Source organism: Cyprinodon tularosa, unplaced genomic scaffold (genome assembly GCF_016077235.1).
Source record: "Cyprinodon tularosa strain WSP-4 unplaced genomic scaffold, ASM1607723v1 ctg73, whole genome shotgun sequence".
NCBI lineage: Eukaryota > Metazoa > Chordata > Actinopteri > Cyprinodontiformes > Cyprinodontidae > Cyprinodon > Cyprinodon tularosa.
Genome location: NW_024039485.1, coordinates 1,111,167 through 1,130,620, shown reverse-complemented (window position 1 = coordinate 1,130,620; position 19,454 = coordinate 1,111,167). Strand labels below are relative to the sequence as shown.

Genomic DNA, 19,454 nt, shown 5'->3' with positions numbered 1-19,454 from the left:
AAAAACACTTAAAATGTTCTTACATTCCCATTGAAGAACATCGACCCATTTACCTTCAGGAGCTAAAATGCTTGCAGAAAAATCACCTGAGATTATCTTTTGGAGAAATTTTTGTCATATAAAACAAAAAGTCCCTTTTTTAAGACACAGCAACTCACCATCCCTAGTGCAGACACATTTTCCACTTGTATCTGTCCCATTTCATGCCTGCTGTAACAGGGAGGATGACGGTGCTTCCTTTCAACAGAAAACCCAAGCTGTCATTCAGCATAAGGAAGAATGCTATACTGCAAATGTAAGACTACGGTATGCATGTCCTGACCTTTTCTAAAGTCAGCATGATCAACAAAAATAAGTGAAAGAAAAAAGGTCAGCTGAAAGATATCTGACATGTGCAAAAATACAAAATGTAAACTACATAAATATGTAGCTTTTTCAAAGGAAATGATGGTTGATTAATACAAACGTGCTGTGCAATTAAAACACACTAGTGTTGTAACAAAGTGGAATGAAGGCAGAAGAAAACGGCATGCTGCTGCTGCTGATGTGTATTTTAGATGGGGGTTTATATGGCCTGAGGGGTGAAAGTGCTGGTCATCCACTCCGCCTCAGCTACTGTTGGATCTTGCGGAGGACGTCAGAGGAGATGGGTGAGTGAGAGTTGATGGTGTGGTGCCGGAGACCCTGAGATGTCTTGTAACTCTTTCCACAGCGGCACTTGAAAGGTTTGCGCACCCTGATCTGGGTTCGGTGGCCGTTTTTGGCGTGGTACTTGATGCCGTTCACGTTCTGTGATGAGACCAGAATTCTTTTATAGTGCCATCCATTCAGAAATTGCATTATACATGAAAAAAGGTATTACTGAACTATTAAGAGTGCTGAAAATGAAGAACATAGTTTTTTGTTGTTTTTTTTGTTGAAGATTTAAAAAAATGAATGCTGCAATTATTTTAGATACAAATGCAATAGTAAAATAAAAAGTTGAACACATCTTCAAATCACATCCTATTTATCTGTTCCAATGTAGAACTAAACAGCTAGGCTGAATCCGATGTTTCATCGTAGGCAAAAGCAGATATCGTCCACAAATACTTGACATATGAGGTATTGTGTTGCATAATTTCTGGACCAAAAAAAAAATAGAGTCAACAGAAGGCTTGTTCTGCTCCTTAAACAGATGCCTGCTGCTGCCTTAAGCTTTAGTCATTGCCTATAACTCTGTCATTCACGTCAGCAAGGCAATTTTCTCAGGCCTTGAAGAATTTATCCTAACCACACACACCAGATGTGGGCGGAAAATCCTATAAAACTTCATATCAGTGAGGGGAGGCTGGATGTATGCCTTTAGGTTGGTCCACTGCCCAACAAAGAAGCTATTTTCCACACTCTCCCCCTCATTGTCATGTATATAAAACTATAAATATATAAACAGTATACAAATTAAACATTATTCCCAAGTAGCCAGACTAGTGTGCAGAAAGAAATAGAATATAAAATGGAGACCCCCTACATCAAACTGGGAATAACTTTCTAGGGGGGCGGAAGGTGAACAAACTACAGGACTTCCAGATACATACAGGCTGAGGGGTAAATCAAACCAACCGGGCATTGTGGGCTATAAAACGTATTGGAGCTAGAGACAGCCTGGCAGTTGAGCCCTTAGTCATTAGAGCACTTGTGGAGATCACCCCAGCACAGAAAAATGTGTCTCAAAAGGATATCAGGAGAAACATCAGAGACCTGAGTCCAAGTAACAAGACTTCCATGATGTAAAAAAAAAAAAAAATGTTGAAGACTGAAAACCCCATCCCAACCATTAAGTACTGGGTATCAGGATCATGTTGTGGGGTTGTGTTTTTGGGTTAGTAACTGATGCACAGATATGGATGGTAACTAGTTACGTTGACTTGAGTAACTTTTTGAAAAAAAAAAATTGTTTTCAGTAGTCAGTTTACAGACTTGTACGTTTTACTCTTAGTTGAGTAAAAATTCTGGCTAATCTATCTTGTAGTGAGTAACCTCACTTAATAAAAACTAGCATGTTTCGATCAAATACGCATCAATTAGAGATTCCCTTTTTTGTTATTTTCCATTTGCTGAGTCTGCCATGTCATTCGGAGGTTTAGTGAAACTTCATTCAATTTTTTTATTTAATTGAACCTTTTCTACATGCTGTACCTGTTGCTTTTTTAATTTTTTATAAAGAGGGTTCATCACATATTGTGTAATTACTATATGTTATATAACTATCTTTATCGTATTCTTTGAAACACCAGAATATGCATATCACTTAATATTTGGTTCGATTTTACATGATTTTATAAAATATTAAATCAATTGCTATGAGCATGGGTATTAAGTAGATCAATTACTCAGTACTTGAGAAGCCCTTTAACCAAATGTTGTTTTACTACTCGAGTAATTTCTTTAAAAGCAACTTTATCACCAGTGTTGGGCACGTTACTTTGAAAAAGTAATTAGTTATAGTTACTAGTTACTTCTCCTAAAAAGTAACTGAGTTACTAACTGAGTTACTCCACAATAAAAGTAACTAGTTACTAGTAAAAGTAACTATTGCGTTACTTTTACGTTTCTCGCCCCTGTAACCCTCACCACCCAGCCCCCACCTTCTCGCCGTGTGTTTCCAAAGCCAGCTGAATAGAGCGGACGACAAAGACAAGAACCTGCAGAGAGTTTAGCATTTATTGCAACTCAACGTAAATGACATCAGGGGGGAACGCCATGTGAAGTTTTTTAACAGGGCATTCAGATCTGGTTAAATTAATAACTGGGGGTGTGTAATTCTGAAATCCTGTGTGTTTGGGTTGTTATAGATACTGCAACATCTATCTATCCATCTATCTATCTAGATGTATACTCTGTGTGTGACATAAAATATGGATCTCCATCCCTGCCACAAAGGCCATCAAATAATGTTTAAAATAAAAAATACAGTAGGTTGAAAAGGCAGAGTATCCATCCATCCATCCATCCATCCATCCATCCATCCATCCATCCATCCATCCATCCATCCATCCATCTATCCATCCATCCATCCATCCATCCATCCATCCATCCATCCATCCATCCATCCATCCATCCATCCATCCATCCATCCATCCATCCATCCATATTTCTCCCTTTCTCCATATAGGCTATCATTTCTGGCTGTTGTCAGGTTCATTTGATCGTTCACGCTCTCCATAGTTCTCCTGTGGCGCGAGCACAGGGCGACTATTGCGCGCCTTTAGCTAGCATGCGCGTTTCCTGTCGCTTGCGCGGTGACTCGTGCCGCCTGCGCTGTGTGGAGATGCAGGGGAAACCGTATGTGATGGGGAAACGCAGCTCGGCGTAACACCGGTATTTCCATCTGGAAAACGCTGTTTTGCTGCTGGAGTCATCCTCACTCTCCATCTCTCTGTGTGTGCTGTACATTAACACCCGCCAGCAGAAACACCCACCTCCCCAACTGACAGACGGAATCTCATCATACATCAGCCATTCTCATCCTCCCCTCTCTCATGACAAGGCGCGCACCTCTGGAGGACCTAAAAAATAATCTTTAATATCTCTTAAATAAAAGTAGCACAAACAATATTTTTTTCTGCACAAATCTGCACTAACGTTGCACTAACCATTAAGTCTATTTGCAGAGTTTTTTGACGTGGGTGGGGTGTCAGCTTCACGCAGCTGCGCACGAGTCCTATCATGAAAAAAGGTTCATTGTGCGACCTGAGTAACGCGCAGTAACGGGGTGTCTGCAATGGTAACTGCGTTATAGTTACACTCAAAGTAATTAGTTAGATTACTCGTTACTAAAACAAGGTAACGGCGTTAGTAACGCCGTTACTTTCAACGCCGTTAGTCCCATCACTGTTTATCACTAAGATAATTGTTTATTCTAGATGTAAGAAATTGTCTCTTTCAACTGCATAAACATCTAAACAGGCATTCATCTATGGTTTTATATTTCTCTCAGTTATTTAATTGCATTGCATGCAGTAAGGTTTAGTAAAACAAAACCAGATGACTAAAATGCAGCTTCAAGTCTTGATAACAAATGGATAAAACACACCTTATATCTTTTCTTACAGCCAGGAACGGGACAGGCAAAGGGCTTCTCGTCTCCTCCATTCATGCACATAGAGCTCAGGATAGAGTCAGAGCTGATGGCACTCTCTGTGGTCCACGATTCGTCACTATCAGAAGCCTCAAACTCGACATCCTCATCATCACACTCGCTACCTGTGGGAATAAGGAGATTAAAGATAAAAAAGAAGGCAAATATGTCATTAGGATTCAGAGCAACTGATTTGTGCCCATTGAATTCCTTGAGGCATTTAAATCTCAGCCCTTGGGTTTCAGTCTGACAAACACCAACCTTTCTCACCACCAGTTTTCCCATACTCTTCTCTTACTAAATTAAAATTCGAAATTTTTAGAGGCACTGAAATCTGCCAACTGTGGGAAAGAGTCTTAGGTCAGGAAACATCTTGTTTATTGTATTAATTAACGTTGTGGTGTCCTTTAGCATGTGGGGAAGTAGTGGAAAATCTTTTAAAAAATCCAGTAGAAATGAAAGGATAAAAATGGTTTTCAATTTTGCATTTACACATAAAACCCTGCATTAATTCATTCCCTTTGTTTCCAAGTATTTACAGAGCAAAGTATTTTGTTTGTATCTGGATAATTAAAATAATAAAGACTAGATTTTTGCTAGGCTCTTGATTCCAGGTCCTTCAGAAAGACAGGACTTTCTTCTTTTCTGGAGTGGCCCACCGTGAGAGGGGCAGATCTGTGGTGGGTCTGCTTGTTTCCCCCAGCTCAGCCGCCTCACGTTTGAGTTCAAACCAGTGGATGAGAGGGTCACATTCCTTCGCCCTCCGGTAGGGGGCATGACTCTGAATCTTGTCTTGGCCTATGGGCAGAATGTTGGTAAAGAGTACCAGGCATTCTTAGTGTCCCCGAGGGGGGTTTTAGGTAGAGCCCCACTCAGGGATTCCAACATTCTGCTGGAGGACTTCAATGCCTATGTAGGAAATGACAGTGACACCTGGAGGGGCCTGATCGTGAAGAACGGACCCCCAGCTCTGAACATGAGAAGTGTTTCATTATTGGATAGTGGAAGTCATGGACTGTCTATAATTGACACTATGTTCAATTATAAGAATGCCGATTGGTGCACTTGGTATCAGGACACCCTAAGCTGGAGGTCAATGATTGACTTTGTAGTCGATCTTCCGACCTTCGGCCACATATCTTGGACACTTGAGGGAAAAGAGGGGGGCAGCTGTCAACAAATTACCACCTTGTGGTGAGGAGGATACGCTGAAAGAGGATGAGGCCAGACAGACACGGCAGGTCTAAGCAATTGGGGGGGTCTATTGAGAACATCTAGCAGAGTCCTCACTTAAGGATGTATTCAACTCCCAACTCAGGGAGAGCTTTTCTCAGATCCAGGGGATGCTGCGGAGATGACAGATGAGTTGACAGTATTCTCTACCTGTATTGTTGATGCCACTGTCAATAGCTGAGTTGGTAAGGTCTGTGCTGCCTAATGTGGTGGCAATCCCAAGAGATGTTGTCAGGCTGAAGAAGGAGTCCTATTGAGCCAGGTTTGCTTATGGGAATCCTGATGGAGCAAGCAGGTATTGTGAAGCCAAGCATGTCGCTGTGTGCATGATTGCGGAATCTAAACTTGGTTCTGGGAGGAGATCGGAGAGACCATTGAAAAGGACTACAGGTTGGCCTCAAAGAGATTTTGGTAAATTGTCAGGTGTCCCCTCAGAGGGGGGAGTAGTGCTTCTCTAACACTGTTTTTAGTGGGAGCATGGAGATATTGACCCTGAACGAGGACATTGTTTTACGGCGGAAAGAATACTTTGAGGATCTCCTCAACCTGGCTGAAAAACCTTTCAAAGTAGAAGAAGAGAAGTAGCGCTCGGGGCTAGACTTGTTCCTCAACATGGCTTAGGTCATCAACTTGGCAAAAAAAAAAAAAAGGTTACCTTTAGATTTATGTAAGGCCAGATTCAAAGGCCGATTACTTGATTACTTGCGGAGCCAAGGTATGGTCGGATTCCCAGACTCCTCGTTATGCAGCCTACGAGTACGTCCTTCTTTTTACCCGATTTAAAGGACGGGTACTTTGTAGACTTGGTTATCCCAGGATTCATTGCGAATCGAACCAAGCCAGCTGCTCCTTGATCAGAGGAAAAAGGTACTTGGCGCCGAACAGTGGTGAATATCGGAAGTTCAGTTTAATATAATACGCGTATGTGAATAGTTCCATCTGAAATGAATGATAATAGTTGTTTTAATGGTTTTTGAGTCAGATATGTGGCAGGTAATGTTTGATTTATCCAAAGGTTTTCATCTGTTAGTGTGTAAATGGGTTTGGCTGTGATTTAAGGACAGATTCTAATATATTTGCAGTGTGGGGAAAATAAATCTAAGTTGATTTTTATTTTTTATTTGCTATTATGCACAATTTGCTAAACTAAGTATTTTTTGTTGTTGACTATATGATATTCTGCAGATATATTTTTTATACATACATTTATTAGATTTACTTATATCTGTCTACCCCTTTTATAGAATATAATAGAATATAAAATCCCTTTATTGTCCCACAATGAGAAAATTCTGATGTTAACAGCAGCAAAAAAATTACAGAAAAAAATGGTCACACAAATGTGGACCTTAGAAACGTTTATAAGAATAACATAATAGTAAATCCATCCATCCATCCATCTTCCTCCGCTTATCCAGGGTCGGGTCGCGGGGGCAGCAGCTTAAGAAGGGAGGCCCAGACTTCCCTCTCCCCAGCCACTTCTTCCAGCTCTTCAGGAGGAACCCCAAGGCGTTCCCAGGCCAGCCGAGAAACATAGTCTCTCCAACGTGTCCTGGGTCTTCCCCGGGGCCTCCCCCCAGTGGGACGTGCCCGGAACACCTCACCAGGGAGGCGTCCAGGAGGCATCCTAAACAGATGCCCAAGCCACCTCAACTGGCTCCTCTCGACGTGGAGGAGCAGCGGCTCTACTCCGAGTCCCTCCCGGATGACCGAGCTTCTCACCCTATCTCTAAGGGAGAGCCCAGCCACCCTACGGAGGAAACCCATTTCGGCCGCTTGTATCCGCAATCTCGTTCTTTCGGTCATGATCCAGAGTTCATGACCATAGATGAGGGTAGGAACGTAGATCGACCGGTAAATCGAGAGCTTTGCTTTTTGACTCATAATAGTAAATAATTAAAAGATAAACAATAAAATACTGTACTGTAAAGTATTTTAACAATATAAGAAACTGCACCTGGAGAACAAATAACCAATATCCAGCTCTGGACATTTTTACAGTGATGGGTACTTGAAAATAGCAGCAACATCAGAGATGTGCAAAATGACAGCATTATGTTATATAACTGACTAAGGTTCATATTATTACATCTGCTTTCATTTGTTCATGCTCCTGGTCAGGGGCGGATCTAGAAAAATATTTATGGGGTGGCAAGAGGGGGGCAGGAATTTTTTAGGGGTGGCAACATATAGCATTTGTTTACACTGAATTTAATCACAGTTATCACAGTTTGGTGAGAATAGTATGTACAGTACTAGTGTTTCATGTGAAACAGTTCATATTAATAATACATCGTACATTGTGATCTCACTTAATAGGAGATAGAAGAATGATTACACTACTTCTAGAGGGGCCTTATGACAGGAAAGGTATTAAGGTAAGACACAGGTGCTGAGTAGTAGATGCGTGAGATTGACTGTCAGAGAGGCAGCTTTGCAGCATTTGCACAAGAAGAAACTATAGAAAGAAAAACGTACCTATCAGAGATCTATGGACTGAGCTGTACTAAAGTGAGCAGAACTACACAGTAGAAATAAATGGGTCAAGGCACCCGAACAAGGTACTGGACATCTATGTAATGTTTACTCTGAACACACATTTACCCCATTTGTTCCTCAGTAACTTGACATACAGCAGTTAAGGCAACATGAAAGGGACATTTCATGCATGTAAATATGCTGTAGATAGAGCTGCATATGGAGGACCAACTCTGCCATATTTAAAAATAAATACAGAAATAAATAAATGCTCAATAAATAAATAAGCATACAATTAATTGCCACCAAAAACACAATCAACAAATAAATGTAATTAGAAATTATATTATAATGGCAGGCAGAAATGTAAAGAGGGCAGGCAGAAAGAAATAGCGGCGAAGAAATAACTAGGGTAAAAAAATACAAAGGAAGAATAAAACAGACAAAAATATGATAACATGCACATAAATAAATACTTAAAAATATAAGTAATTAAAAAATGAAGTTGAAGATAATAAATGACAAAAAAATAAATAAGGTAAATATTAAAAAGGCAAAGAAATAAAGAAGCCAATTAAAAGAGTTATATACCTTTATGACTAGCTGATAATTTAATTTCTACTTACATTTATTTGTTGTTTGTATTTTTGGTGGCAATTAATTGTATGCTTATTTTATTTATTAAGCATTTATTTATTTCTGTATTTATTTTTAAATATGGCAGAGTTGGTCCTCCATACTGCTGTATCAACAAAAAGGCGGGTTCTGTATGTTACATCAAAATCTCCACAAATCTGAAAAGAAGCAACATAAAAATACATTTTGCTTGTGAGTAGGTTCATACGGGTCATTTCTGGATAGTTTCATATTATATATACAAAAAAGAAACAACAACACTGATTCATATTAAGCAGGATTCACACCAGTATCACATTTTTAACTTTTAACACTTTTGGTTTTATTAAAGGAAATATCAGATTTTCTCAGGTGCCAAAACAAAATGTAACAGCTCTGTAAAGGCTCACCAGAGAGCAGAACATAAAGTTAACATGACTATAACAGCTGAATGCAGCGATTTCCATGTTGCTCAGCAAAACGCTTCACAACTTTATTTAGATCCAATGCCTTTGTGCGTTCTGATTTGAGTAAAACCAAACTTGATAGTCTCTTTTCTGTCATAGTTGACCGCAAATATGTCTTTATGAGCCTGAGACGTCAGGCCTAACTAACATCATAGTTAGAGAAATAACGTTCTGCAACCTGATTTTTATCATCTCAAAATCAGCATTGCAGCTATGCTAGCAACATTGTGCTTTCATTATGATTTAATTTCTCGATAGATAGTTAATCAGTTTTTACCTGTTTCATCCCGTGTCTCCTCTCCCCATGACCCCTGGCTCCCTCGCTTTGCCCCGCTCGGTTTTCAAAACAATCAGTCTCAGTCGCTCTCTGTCATCTCGTGCTGCATTCACTGCAGTCCGACATTGGAAATTAGCGGTCGTAATTCTCAAATGATCCATAATTTATAAGCCTCGCCACCCCTACCGCCAACTGGGGTGGCAGCTGGGGTGGCAAGGCTGTCATTTAGGGTGGCATTTGCCACCCTATGCCACCCCAGTAGATCCGCCTATGATGTTGATATATTGACGCGGTATCGATCAATTTTACTAACAAAATCTCACAAGAATTTGCAAAATATCACGAGAGTTTGTAACAGAACGATGAAATTTCACGAGATTTTGAAAGTAAAATAGATCGATACCGCGTTTTTAAAAATCACTTTGATATCAGCATATGAAAATATATTTGAGTATATTATTTTTCAAAGTGTCAGAAATGGATAACAAAATTGCTAGAAATTGTAATTTTGCAACTTGTTAAATGTAAAATCTCTCTCTCTCTCTCTCTCTCTCTATATATATATATATATATATTTATATATATACTTTTGTCCAGCTTTAACATCGATATCGGTTACATGAGTTTTAAAATATCGGCATATCGGATATCGGCCAAAATCCCAATATCGTGCATCCCTACCCTAAACCCCTGTGAAAGGATGTTTGACAAACTACTGTTCATCCAACTTAACAGACCAAGATATTTCTAGCTGCATAAGCAGGCAGCAAGTTACCAGAAGAAAAGACTAGTGATCATGACATTTCTAGAAACAAAGTGAACCAATCGAGGAGGTTTTAAAACCCTGTGGGCGAGCCAGAGCCCCTGGAGAGAACCCACAGATGCACAGTCACAGCACGCCAACATCACAGAGAAACACAGCAGGTGAGCTTTGGACCCTGCAGTGCAGTGATGCAGCCGTGTTAATAACTATGCACAAGCTTTTTTAAAGAATAAACTAGTGTGATTTACTCACACACATCCCAACAAAGTGGGCTTATACGTACAAAATTCCCCATCCCCCAATCATGTGTTTTTAAATATTATGCTGTAATATCTTAACACTTCACTGGAACTGAGCTTTCCTGCCACCGTCTCCACAGATTGTTCCTCTGAATCTGCTTCAGAGATGGTCCTCAATTCTGGGTCAGAAAAGGTTTGACATTCAGATTTGGACGTCCTCAACTCTGGATCAGTGGAGGATTCAAATTCAGATTTGGACGTCCTCAACTCTGGATCAGTGGAGGATTCCCATTCAGGTTGGGACAGCTCTGAAACCTCTTCCATTTCTGACTCACTGTCTTGTGAGTCGGTTTGCTCGTATGTCTCCCTTGCCCTAGACAGAAAGTTGTTCATGAGCGTCGGGTCTATTCTAAAATAGGGCTCAATATGATCAAGATATTCTTTCATATCCTTCATTTTCTTCATGATGGAAGTTATTTGTTTTTCAATCTTGTGTTGCTTCCTTTTTCCCAAACAGGCGAACCATGTAGACATCTTAGGTTCCAAGTTTTGTTTTTTTTCCTGAATCTTTTGTAAAAAACTTATTTCAACTTTCTCCAACTCATCAAGCAATTCTTGAGTCTCTCTGTAACTCTTATCCAGTTTAGTTTGAAATGACAGTTCTTTTGTCAAGCTCTCAATCATTTCCATCAATATCTTGTTGTTTTTCTTTAACTTTTCCTCCTGCGCTTTTGCAATTTTGAACTGAAGCTTCATTACAGTTATATCGACTAACTGTTCTTCTGCTGTTTTTGCCTGCTGCTTAAGTTCAGCATTTTTCCGACGTAAAGCTTCTACTTTTTCATCTTCCTGATGTTGTTTCATCCGGAAAGCCTCCTGGGCTTTGAGTTCTTGTTGAAGCCCCTGGACCCTTTTTTCCAACTGTTTACTCAACTTTATCTCATTTTGAATCCAGCTGTTAGCATCACATGTAAAGTCAATTTCAGGTAAGTCCCTTTCCAGTTGCTCGTTCAGTCCACAGAGGTATTGAACGTTTCTCCTATTCAACTCACGCAACTGTTTTAGTTCACAATACTTTTCCCGGGAAGGCATTTTGTGATTTGTTGGAGTTTAAATCCAAAAGAGCTTTGAGGAGCAATAATAGTCAGCTTACCGCTGGGAGTGTCAGTTAGAATGCTACCACCACTCACAAAGCACATAGATATAGAAAAGACTCCACCCACATTCTTTTTTTCTGGACTCCGCCCACAAAAAGAATGTGGGCGGAGTCCACAAATCTATTTTTGTTTACACTCCGCCCACAAAAAAGAATGTGGGCGGAGTTCACAAATTTATTTTTGTTTAAACTGGTGTAAACAAAACGACAAAATAAATCTGTCTAAGTCTGTCTTAGGCGGCTGGCCAAGGCTTGGAGCCTTTGTTTGGAACTTGCTTCAGTTATGGGCATCTGGCTATACCTCTTGGGTACTTGCTTTTTCATTGTAGGCCTACCTCTTAAAGGAATAGTACACCCAAAACATGATTAGCCTTCATTTTCTACTCACCCCCATGCTGAACAACACTCTGGAGTACTTTTTTGATATCTCAAATGCATCTGGAGATCTGGGAGGCTTCTTGCTGTCTGCTGACATTCAAATAATGGAGGTCTATGGCGCCCGAGGCAGAAAAGTCCATAAAAGTCCACAAAAAACGTGTCAATATTCCTCCATACTGCTCGTCCAATGTATTCCAAGTGTCCTGAGTGGGTAGCGTCCATAATTTACTCGAAACGAAGTCATTTAGAATGTTTTTAGAGCATAAACAGTAGTGTATAGGATTTCCCAAAAGCGCATTCACGAGTCTACGGAAACCGCGGCAGACCAAACCAGACGAAAGTGCGCATTCAGCGTCTGCTCTGCCGATAATGCAAGCGAAGAAGAAGAAATGTGCTGTTTACCTGTGCAAAGAAAGAAACAACGAAAGAAAAATGTCTGAGGACTTCAGTGTTGAGGAAGAGCATGAGTTATTTGCCGAGCTGAATGCGTTGGTTTGGTCTGCCGGCTTCCGTAGCGTCGTGATCGCGCAGGTGCGCGCTTTCAGGAAATCCTATACACTACTGTTTATGCTCTAAAAACATTCTAAATGACTTCGTTTCGAGTAAATTATGGACGCTACCCACTCAGGACACTTGGAATACATTGGACGAGCAGTATGGAGGAATCTTGACACGTTTTTTGTGGACTTTTATGGACCTTTCTGTCTCGGGCACCATAGACCTCCATTATTTGAATGTCAGCAGACAGCAAGAAGCCTCCCAGATCTCCAGATGCATTTGAGATATCAAAAAAGTACTCCAGAGTGTTGTTCAGCATGGGGGTGAGTAGAAAATGAAGGCTAATCATGTTTTGGGTGTACTATTCCTTTAAAGCCTTGGTTAATTGAATCACTTCTTTCCTTGTTGCCTTGATATTATCCTCCAGCCTTCTTTTCTATGCTGGGTATTTCATCACATGGTTGTTCTTACAGCCAAGTAACTCTAGGATTACCGCTGCTGTGCAGTATACAGCACTAGCATTAGTGTCAGTGATGGTTGATGTAGGAATTGCTTGCAGAGCTTCATTCACGTTTGCTAGTAGACTTTCTGATGGTACCTCACTTAGTCTCTGTAACTGGCTTCGGGGTCTCCTGGTGGACATCTTTGTCATAATCTTAGGCCCCGTCCACACGAAGTCAAACCCTGGCCTAAACGCACAAATTTTTCACCAAACCAGCCTCTCATCCACACGAAGCCGGTGTTTCGGGGGTCTGTAAACAATCTTTTTTTTATCAAGCCTTCAGAGTGGGAAGATTTTGAAACGCCGTTTTTGCGTTTCCATCTTTAAGCTCTAACCGCATTTTTTTTTTTTTTTTACACGCATGCGTCATAGCGTTGCCTCTAAACACGCATGCGCGACACAGTATCACAACAACAATGGCGCCGTACTGTGTTGAATGGTTGCTGCTCATGCTACTCACCCCGCTGTCGGGCTTACAACAGAATCTTCTTCTTCTGGAATATCTCCAGGAAGAACAGAGCAATATGGACGACATAGTTCAGCACCTGAATTTGACTGAACCACGGGAATGGACCCGCAGGGCAACCATGTATAAATATTAGTGCGCATGCCCAACATTTCGTCGCCTATTTTTGCTTTGGCACCACAGCGCCACTTACAGGCATGGCATACATTTTGCAGCATTTTCATGCATTCGTGTGGACGATCACATTTATTTTACGTCTCCGTCTTTACGACAAACGTTCTGGAAAATATTAGCCTTTCGTTTTCATTTTGACTTCGTGTGGACGGGGCTTTGTTTTCAGGTCAGTTGCTGCCTCCTCCAGTGGGGGTACGCTTATTGGAGTGTACACAATCTCTGGTGGGGGGGCTGGGATTAACTCCCCTCTGACCTGGGGTTCTAGTTCCTTCTTGCTAAAACAGTGGTTTTGGTTTGGTCAGTTTCAAGTTGTCAAAGCAGTTGTTGTTTATGTCAAAAGGGCTCGAAACCTTGGACTCAATATTCAACAGACAGAGCTGGATGAGTTCCAACAGTCTTTATTAAAAAAACAGTGTGTGCTAGTCGTCAGCTGGAGCGGTTAAACCGGGTCCTCTGTGGAAACAGAAACTCAGGTCAGTGACTAAGAATAAATGGCTAGTAACGGCTAAGAGCTATAGTCACTGACCTGTTACAGAGCAGTGATGGGCAGTAGCGCCGCTACATGTAGCGAAGCTATTAGTTGAACTACATTTTCCAGTAGCTTCACCGTAGCGTCGCTGCTTCATTTAAGTTAAAGTAACTTTCCTGTAGTGACGTTATTGCTTTGATCAAGTAGCGACGTAGCGTCCACAAACGCTACAAATCCAGGGCAAAACTAAGACATGAAACCAGGTTTTCTATTTTGAAACAACAATCAGCCACAAAACTACTGTAAATAGCAGTTTCAGCTGACGCTCTTTTAAGTGGCGTAGTAGCACAGGCACACTCAGTAGGGTTAAACAAGCGCACCCTTTCCCAGGCTGTCGTTCTATTGGCTGGAAAGGTTGCTAGGCGACGATCAAACTGCAGTCTGAGAGAGCAAAAAAAATCCGCAAGCAGAGCCTATCTGAGACTCGAGCAGAGCGCGGTTTGTGCGCGAAGAGAAGGAGGCAAGCGAGAGGAGAAAATAAATGTGCAAGAAGCATTAAATCTGAGAGAAGAAACAAAGAGAGAAGAGAAAATATTTGAGAGAGAGCGCATGTTTTGAGTGTGAGCATTATACATTTTGAGTGCAAAAAGATTAAATTCTCCCATATGTGCCACTAAGATACTCTAATTAGAGATATTGTATTTTCATGGCCTAATTTACCAGACAGGATGTTTACATAAATCTGTTTTTAGGCTTTGCACAGATAAGATATTTTATTTATGGAGGAACAGCTCTACCGTATATAAAATAAATACATAAATAAATACATGCTCAATAAATAAATAAATAAGCATTCAATTAATTGCCCCAATATTACAATGAATAAATATGTAGGTAGAAATTAAATTATATGGTGAGACATAAATATATGTATCACTTAATTAGCTTCTTTATTTTTTCACCTTCTTTTGTAAACAGTTTCATTTGTTACTTGAATCGACTGTTTAATTGAGGTCTGAAGAAGTTTTCTCTAAGGGAGACCCTAAAGAAATAAGATGCCTTTTGTAGGGTTTTGTTTTCCCTAGAGAGGTCCATTGAATGCAAACTCATAGCCATGTCTCCATGGTACACACAGTACCTTTCATTTGGTTCTAATAACAGCAGATTGTTTACTAGTTTGTCTACTAGTAATTACTTCAGTTTTTATTTTATTATGCTGATCATAAAGCTATTTTTACACTGTTATATGTCATTGGCTGATCTTTAATAAATATTTTAACCAGTGTATCAGACTCATTTTGAATTGTTATTAGGTTAGTACAACCAGTGTCGGGAAAGTTCTCTTTCTACGTGAACTAGTTCAAAGTTCAGTTCACACATTTTAAAATGAACTAGTTCAGTTCATAGTTCATAATTAAAAATTTTGAACTAAGTTCACAGTTCCAAAAAATGAACTAGTTCATAGTTCTTTTTTTTTTTTTTTCATATATTGCTCAATTACACCATAGCCTACTGTAGAACCACAGACAGCAATTATTTTATCAGTTCTAATTCTGAAACTGTGAAAACTTCTTTTTTACAGACTTAAAAACTTCTAAAGACGAGGGGAAAATATTGATACATTAAAATATCCCAATATCTTCATATGCTGATATATTGCCATTTAAAAACACCATATCAATCTCTTTTACTAATGAAATATTGCTATATGTCATCGTTATGCTACGAAAATTCACCAAATGTTGCCATATTTTTATATGTTGATCAGGGGCGGATCTAGAAAAATATTTATGGGGTGGCAAGAGGGGGGCAGGAATTTTTTAGGGGTGGCAACATATGGCATTTGTTTACACTGAATTTAATCACAGTTATCACAGTTTGGTGAGAATAGTATGTACAGTACTAGTGTTTCATGTGAAACAGTTCATATTAATAATACATCGTACATTGTGATCTCACTTAATAGGAGATAGAAGAATGATTACACTACTTCTAGAGGGGCCTTATGACAGGAAAGGTATTAAGGTAAGACACAGGTGCTGAGTAGTAGATGTGTGAGATTGACTGTCAGAGAGGCAGCTTTGCAGCATTTGCACAAGAAGAAACGATAGAAAGAAAAACTTACCTATCAGAGATCTATGGACTGAGCTGTTCCAAAATTGAGCAGAACTACACAGTAGAGATAAATGGGTCAAGGCACCCGAACAAGGTACTGGACATCTATGTAATGTTTACTCTGAACACACATTTACCCCATTTGTTCCTCAGTAACTTGACATACAGCAGTTAAGGCAACATGAAAGGGACATTTCATGCATGTAAATATGCTGTAGATAGAGCTGCATATGGAGGACCAACTCTGCCATATTTAAAAATAAATACAGAAATAAATAAATGCTCAATAAATAAATAAGCATACAATTAATTGCCACCAAAAATACAATCAACAAATAAATGTAATTAGAAATTATATTATAATGGCAGGCAGAAATGTAAAGAGGGCAGGCAGAAAGAAATAGCAGCGAAGAAATAACTAGGGTAAAAAAATACAAAGGAAGAATAAAACAGACAAAAATATGATAACATGCACATAAATAAATACTTAAAAATATAAGTAATTAAAAAATGAAGTTGAAGATAATAAATGACAAAAAAATAAATAAGGTAAATATTAAAAAGGCAAAGAAATAAAGAAGCCAATTAAAAGAGTTATATACCTTTATGACTAGCTGTATAATTTAATTTCTACTTACATTTATTTGTTGTTTGTATTTTTGGTGGCAATTAATTGTATGCTTATTTATTTATTAAGCATTTATTTATTTCTGTATTTATTTTTAAATATGGCAGAGTTGGTCCTCCATACTGCTGTATCAACAAAAAGGCGGGTTCTGTATGTTACATCAAAATCTCCACAAATCTGAAAAGAAGCAACATAAAAATACATTTTGCTTGTGAGTAGGTTCATACGGGTCATTTCTGGATAGTTTCATATTATATATACAAAAAAAGAAACAACAACACTGCTTCATATTAAGCAGGATTTACACCAGTATCAAATTTTTAACTTTACTTTTAACACTTTTGGTTTTATTAAAGGAAATATCAGATTTTCTCACGTGGCAAAACAAAATGTAACAGCTCTGTAAAGGCTCACCAGAGAGAATAACATAAAGTTGACATGACTATAACAGCTGAATGCGGCGATTTCCATGTTACTCAGCAAAACGCTTCACAAATTTATTTAGATCCAATGCCTTTGTGCGTTTTGATTCAATGCTGAGTACAACCAAACTTGATAGTTTATTTTCTGTCATAGTTGACCACAAATATGTCTTTATGAGTCTGAGACGTCAGGCCTAACTAACATCATAGTTGGAGAAAAAACGTCCTGCAACCTGATTTTTATTCCCTCAAAATCAGCATTGCAGCTATGCTAGCAACATTGTGCTTTCATTATGATTTAATTTCTCGATAGATAGTTAATCGGTTTTTACCTGTTTCATCCCGTGTCTCCTCTCCCCATGACCCCTGGCTCCCTCGCTTTGCCCCGCTCGGTTTTCAAAACAATCAGTCTCAGTCGCTCTCTGTCATCTCGTGCTGCATTCACTGCAGTCCGACATTGGAAATTAGCGGTCGTAATTCTCAAATGATCCATAATTTATAAGCCTCGCCACCCCTACCGCCAACTGGGGTGGCAGCTGGGGTGGCAAGGCTGTCATTTAGGGTGGCATTTGCCACCCTATGCCACCCCAGTAGATCCGCCTATGATGTTGATATATTGACGCGGTATCGATCAATTTTACTAACAAAATCTCACAAGAATTTGCAAAATATCACGAGAGTTTGTAACAGAACGATGAAATTTCACGAGATTTTGAAAGTAAAATAGATCGATACCGCGTTTTTAAAAATCACTTTGATATCAGCATATGAAAATATATTTGAGTATATTATTTTTCAAAGTGTCAGAAATGGATAACAAAATTGCTAGAAATTGTAATTTTGCAACTTGTTAAATGTAAAATCTCTCTCTCTCTCTCTCTCTCTCTCTATATATATATATATATATATTTATATATATACTTTTGTCCAGCTTTAACATCGATATCGGTTACATGAGTTTTAAAATATCGGCATATCGGATATCGGCCAAAATCCCAATATCGTGCATCCCTACCCTAAACCCCTGTGAAAGGATGTTTGACAAACTACTGTTCATCCAACTTAACAGACCAAGATATTTCTAGCTGCATAAGCAGGCAGCAAGTTACCAGAAGAAAAGACTAGTGATCATGACATTTCTAGAAACAAAGTGAACCAATCGAGGAGGTTTTAAAACCCTGTGGGCGAGCCAGAGCCCCTGGAGAGAACCCACAGATGCACAGTCACAGCACGCCAACATCACAGAGAAACACAGCAGGTGAGCTTTGGACCCTGCAGTGCAGTGATGCAGCCGTGTTAATAACTATGCACAAGCTTTTTTAAAGAATAAACTAGTGTGATTTACTCACACACATCCCAACAAAGTGGGCTTATACGTACAAAATTCCCCATCCCCCAATCATGTGTTTTTAAATATTATGCTGTAATATCTTAACACTTCACTGGAACTGAGCTTTCCTGCCACCGTCTCCACAGATTGTTCCTCTGAATCTGCTTCAGAGATGGTCCTCAATTCTGGGTCAGAAAAGGTTTGACATTCAGATTTGGACGTCCTCAACTCTGGATCAGTGGAGGATTCAAATTCAGATTTGGACGTCCTCAACTCTGGATCAGTGGAGGATTCCCATTCAGGTTGGGACAGCTCTGAAACCTCTTCCATTTCTGACTCACTGTCTTGTGAGTCGGTTTGCTCGTATGTCTCCCTTGCCCTAGACAGAAAGTTGTTCATGTCTTTATGAGCCTGAGACGTCAGGCCCAACTAACATCATAGTTAGAGAAATAACGTTCTGCAACCTGATTTTTATCATCTCAAAATCAGCATTGCAGCTATGCTAGCAACATTGTGCTTTCATTATGATTTAATTTCTCGATAGATAGTTAATCAGTTTTTACCTGTTTCATCCCGTGTCTCCTCTCCCCATGACCCCTGGCTCCCTCGCTTTGCCCCGCTCGGTTTTCAAAACAATCAGTCTCAGTCGCTCTCTGTCATCTCGTGCTGCATTCACTGCAGTCCGACATTGGAAATTAGCGGTCGTAATTCTCAAATGATCCATAATTTATAAGCCTCGCCACCCCTACCGCCAACTGGGGTGGCAGCTGGGGTGGCAAGGCTGTCATTTAGCGTGGCATTTGCCACCCTATGCCACCCCAGTAGATCCGCCTATGCTCCTGGTATTTGCACCTTTATTCTACTCTGTATTCTCATGAGTGTAATCTCTATTAACTTAACAATAAAAATAATAAATAAATAAAAAAGAAAAGTATTGAGGTATTCATTCTATTCCTGCATTTTGTGTCAACTGTCACGGTTGCTAAACGACAGTGCGTATGGGCGGAGAAAGCTGCCAAAGGCTAGACCTGTTTGAATTCACAGCCAAAACTCTTCCAGTCACCTTATTTTCACTGACTTCGAAGGACCCTGTGCAGGTAGACCGGGTCCTTGGAAGACGCAGC

The 19,454-nt window shown here is 39.7% G+C and overlaps 1 protein-coding gene across 1 annotated transcript in view; it reads right to left on the bottom strand.

Moving 5' to 3' along the window:
• Positions 1 to 100: 100 nt before the first annotated feature.
• The window catches only part of jazf1b (JAZF zinc finger 1b), a 32,380-nt gene continuing 13,026 nt past the window's right edge, over positions 101 to 19,454 (bottom strand). The window contains exons 4-5 of the mRNA XM_038269524.1: positions 4,076 to 4,245; positions 101 to 789 (exon numbers count right to left, since the gene is read on the bottom strand). Of these exons, the coding sequence (XP_038125452.1) occupies positions 613 to 789; positions 4,076 to 4,245 (347 nt within the window). The 3' untranslated portion in view covers positions 101 to 612. The remainder of the gene's footprint in view (positions 790 to 4,075; positions 4,246 to 19,454) is intronic.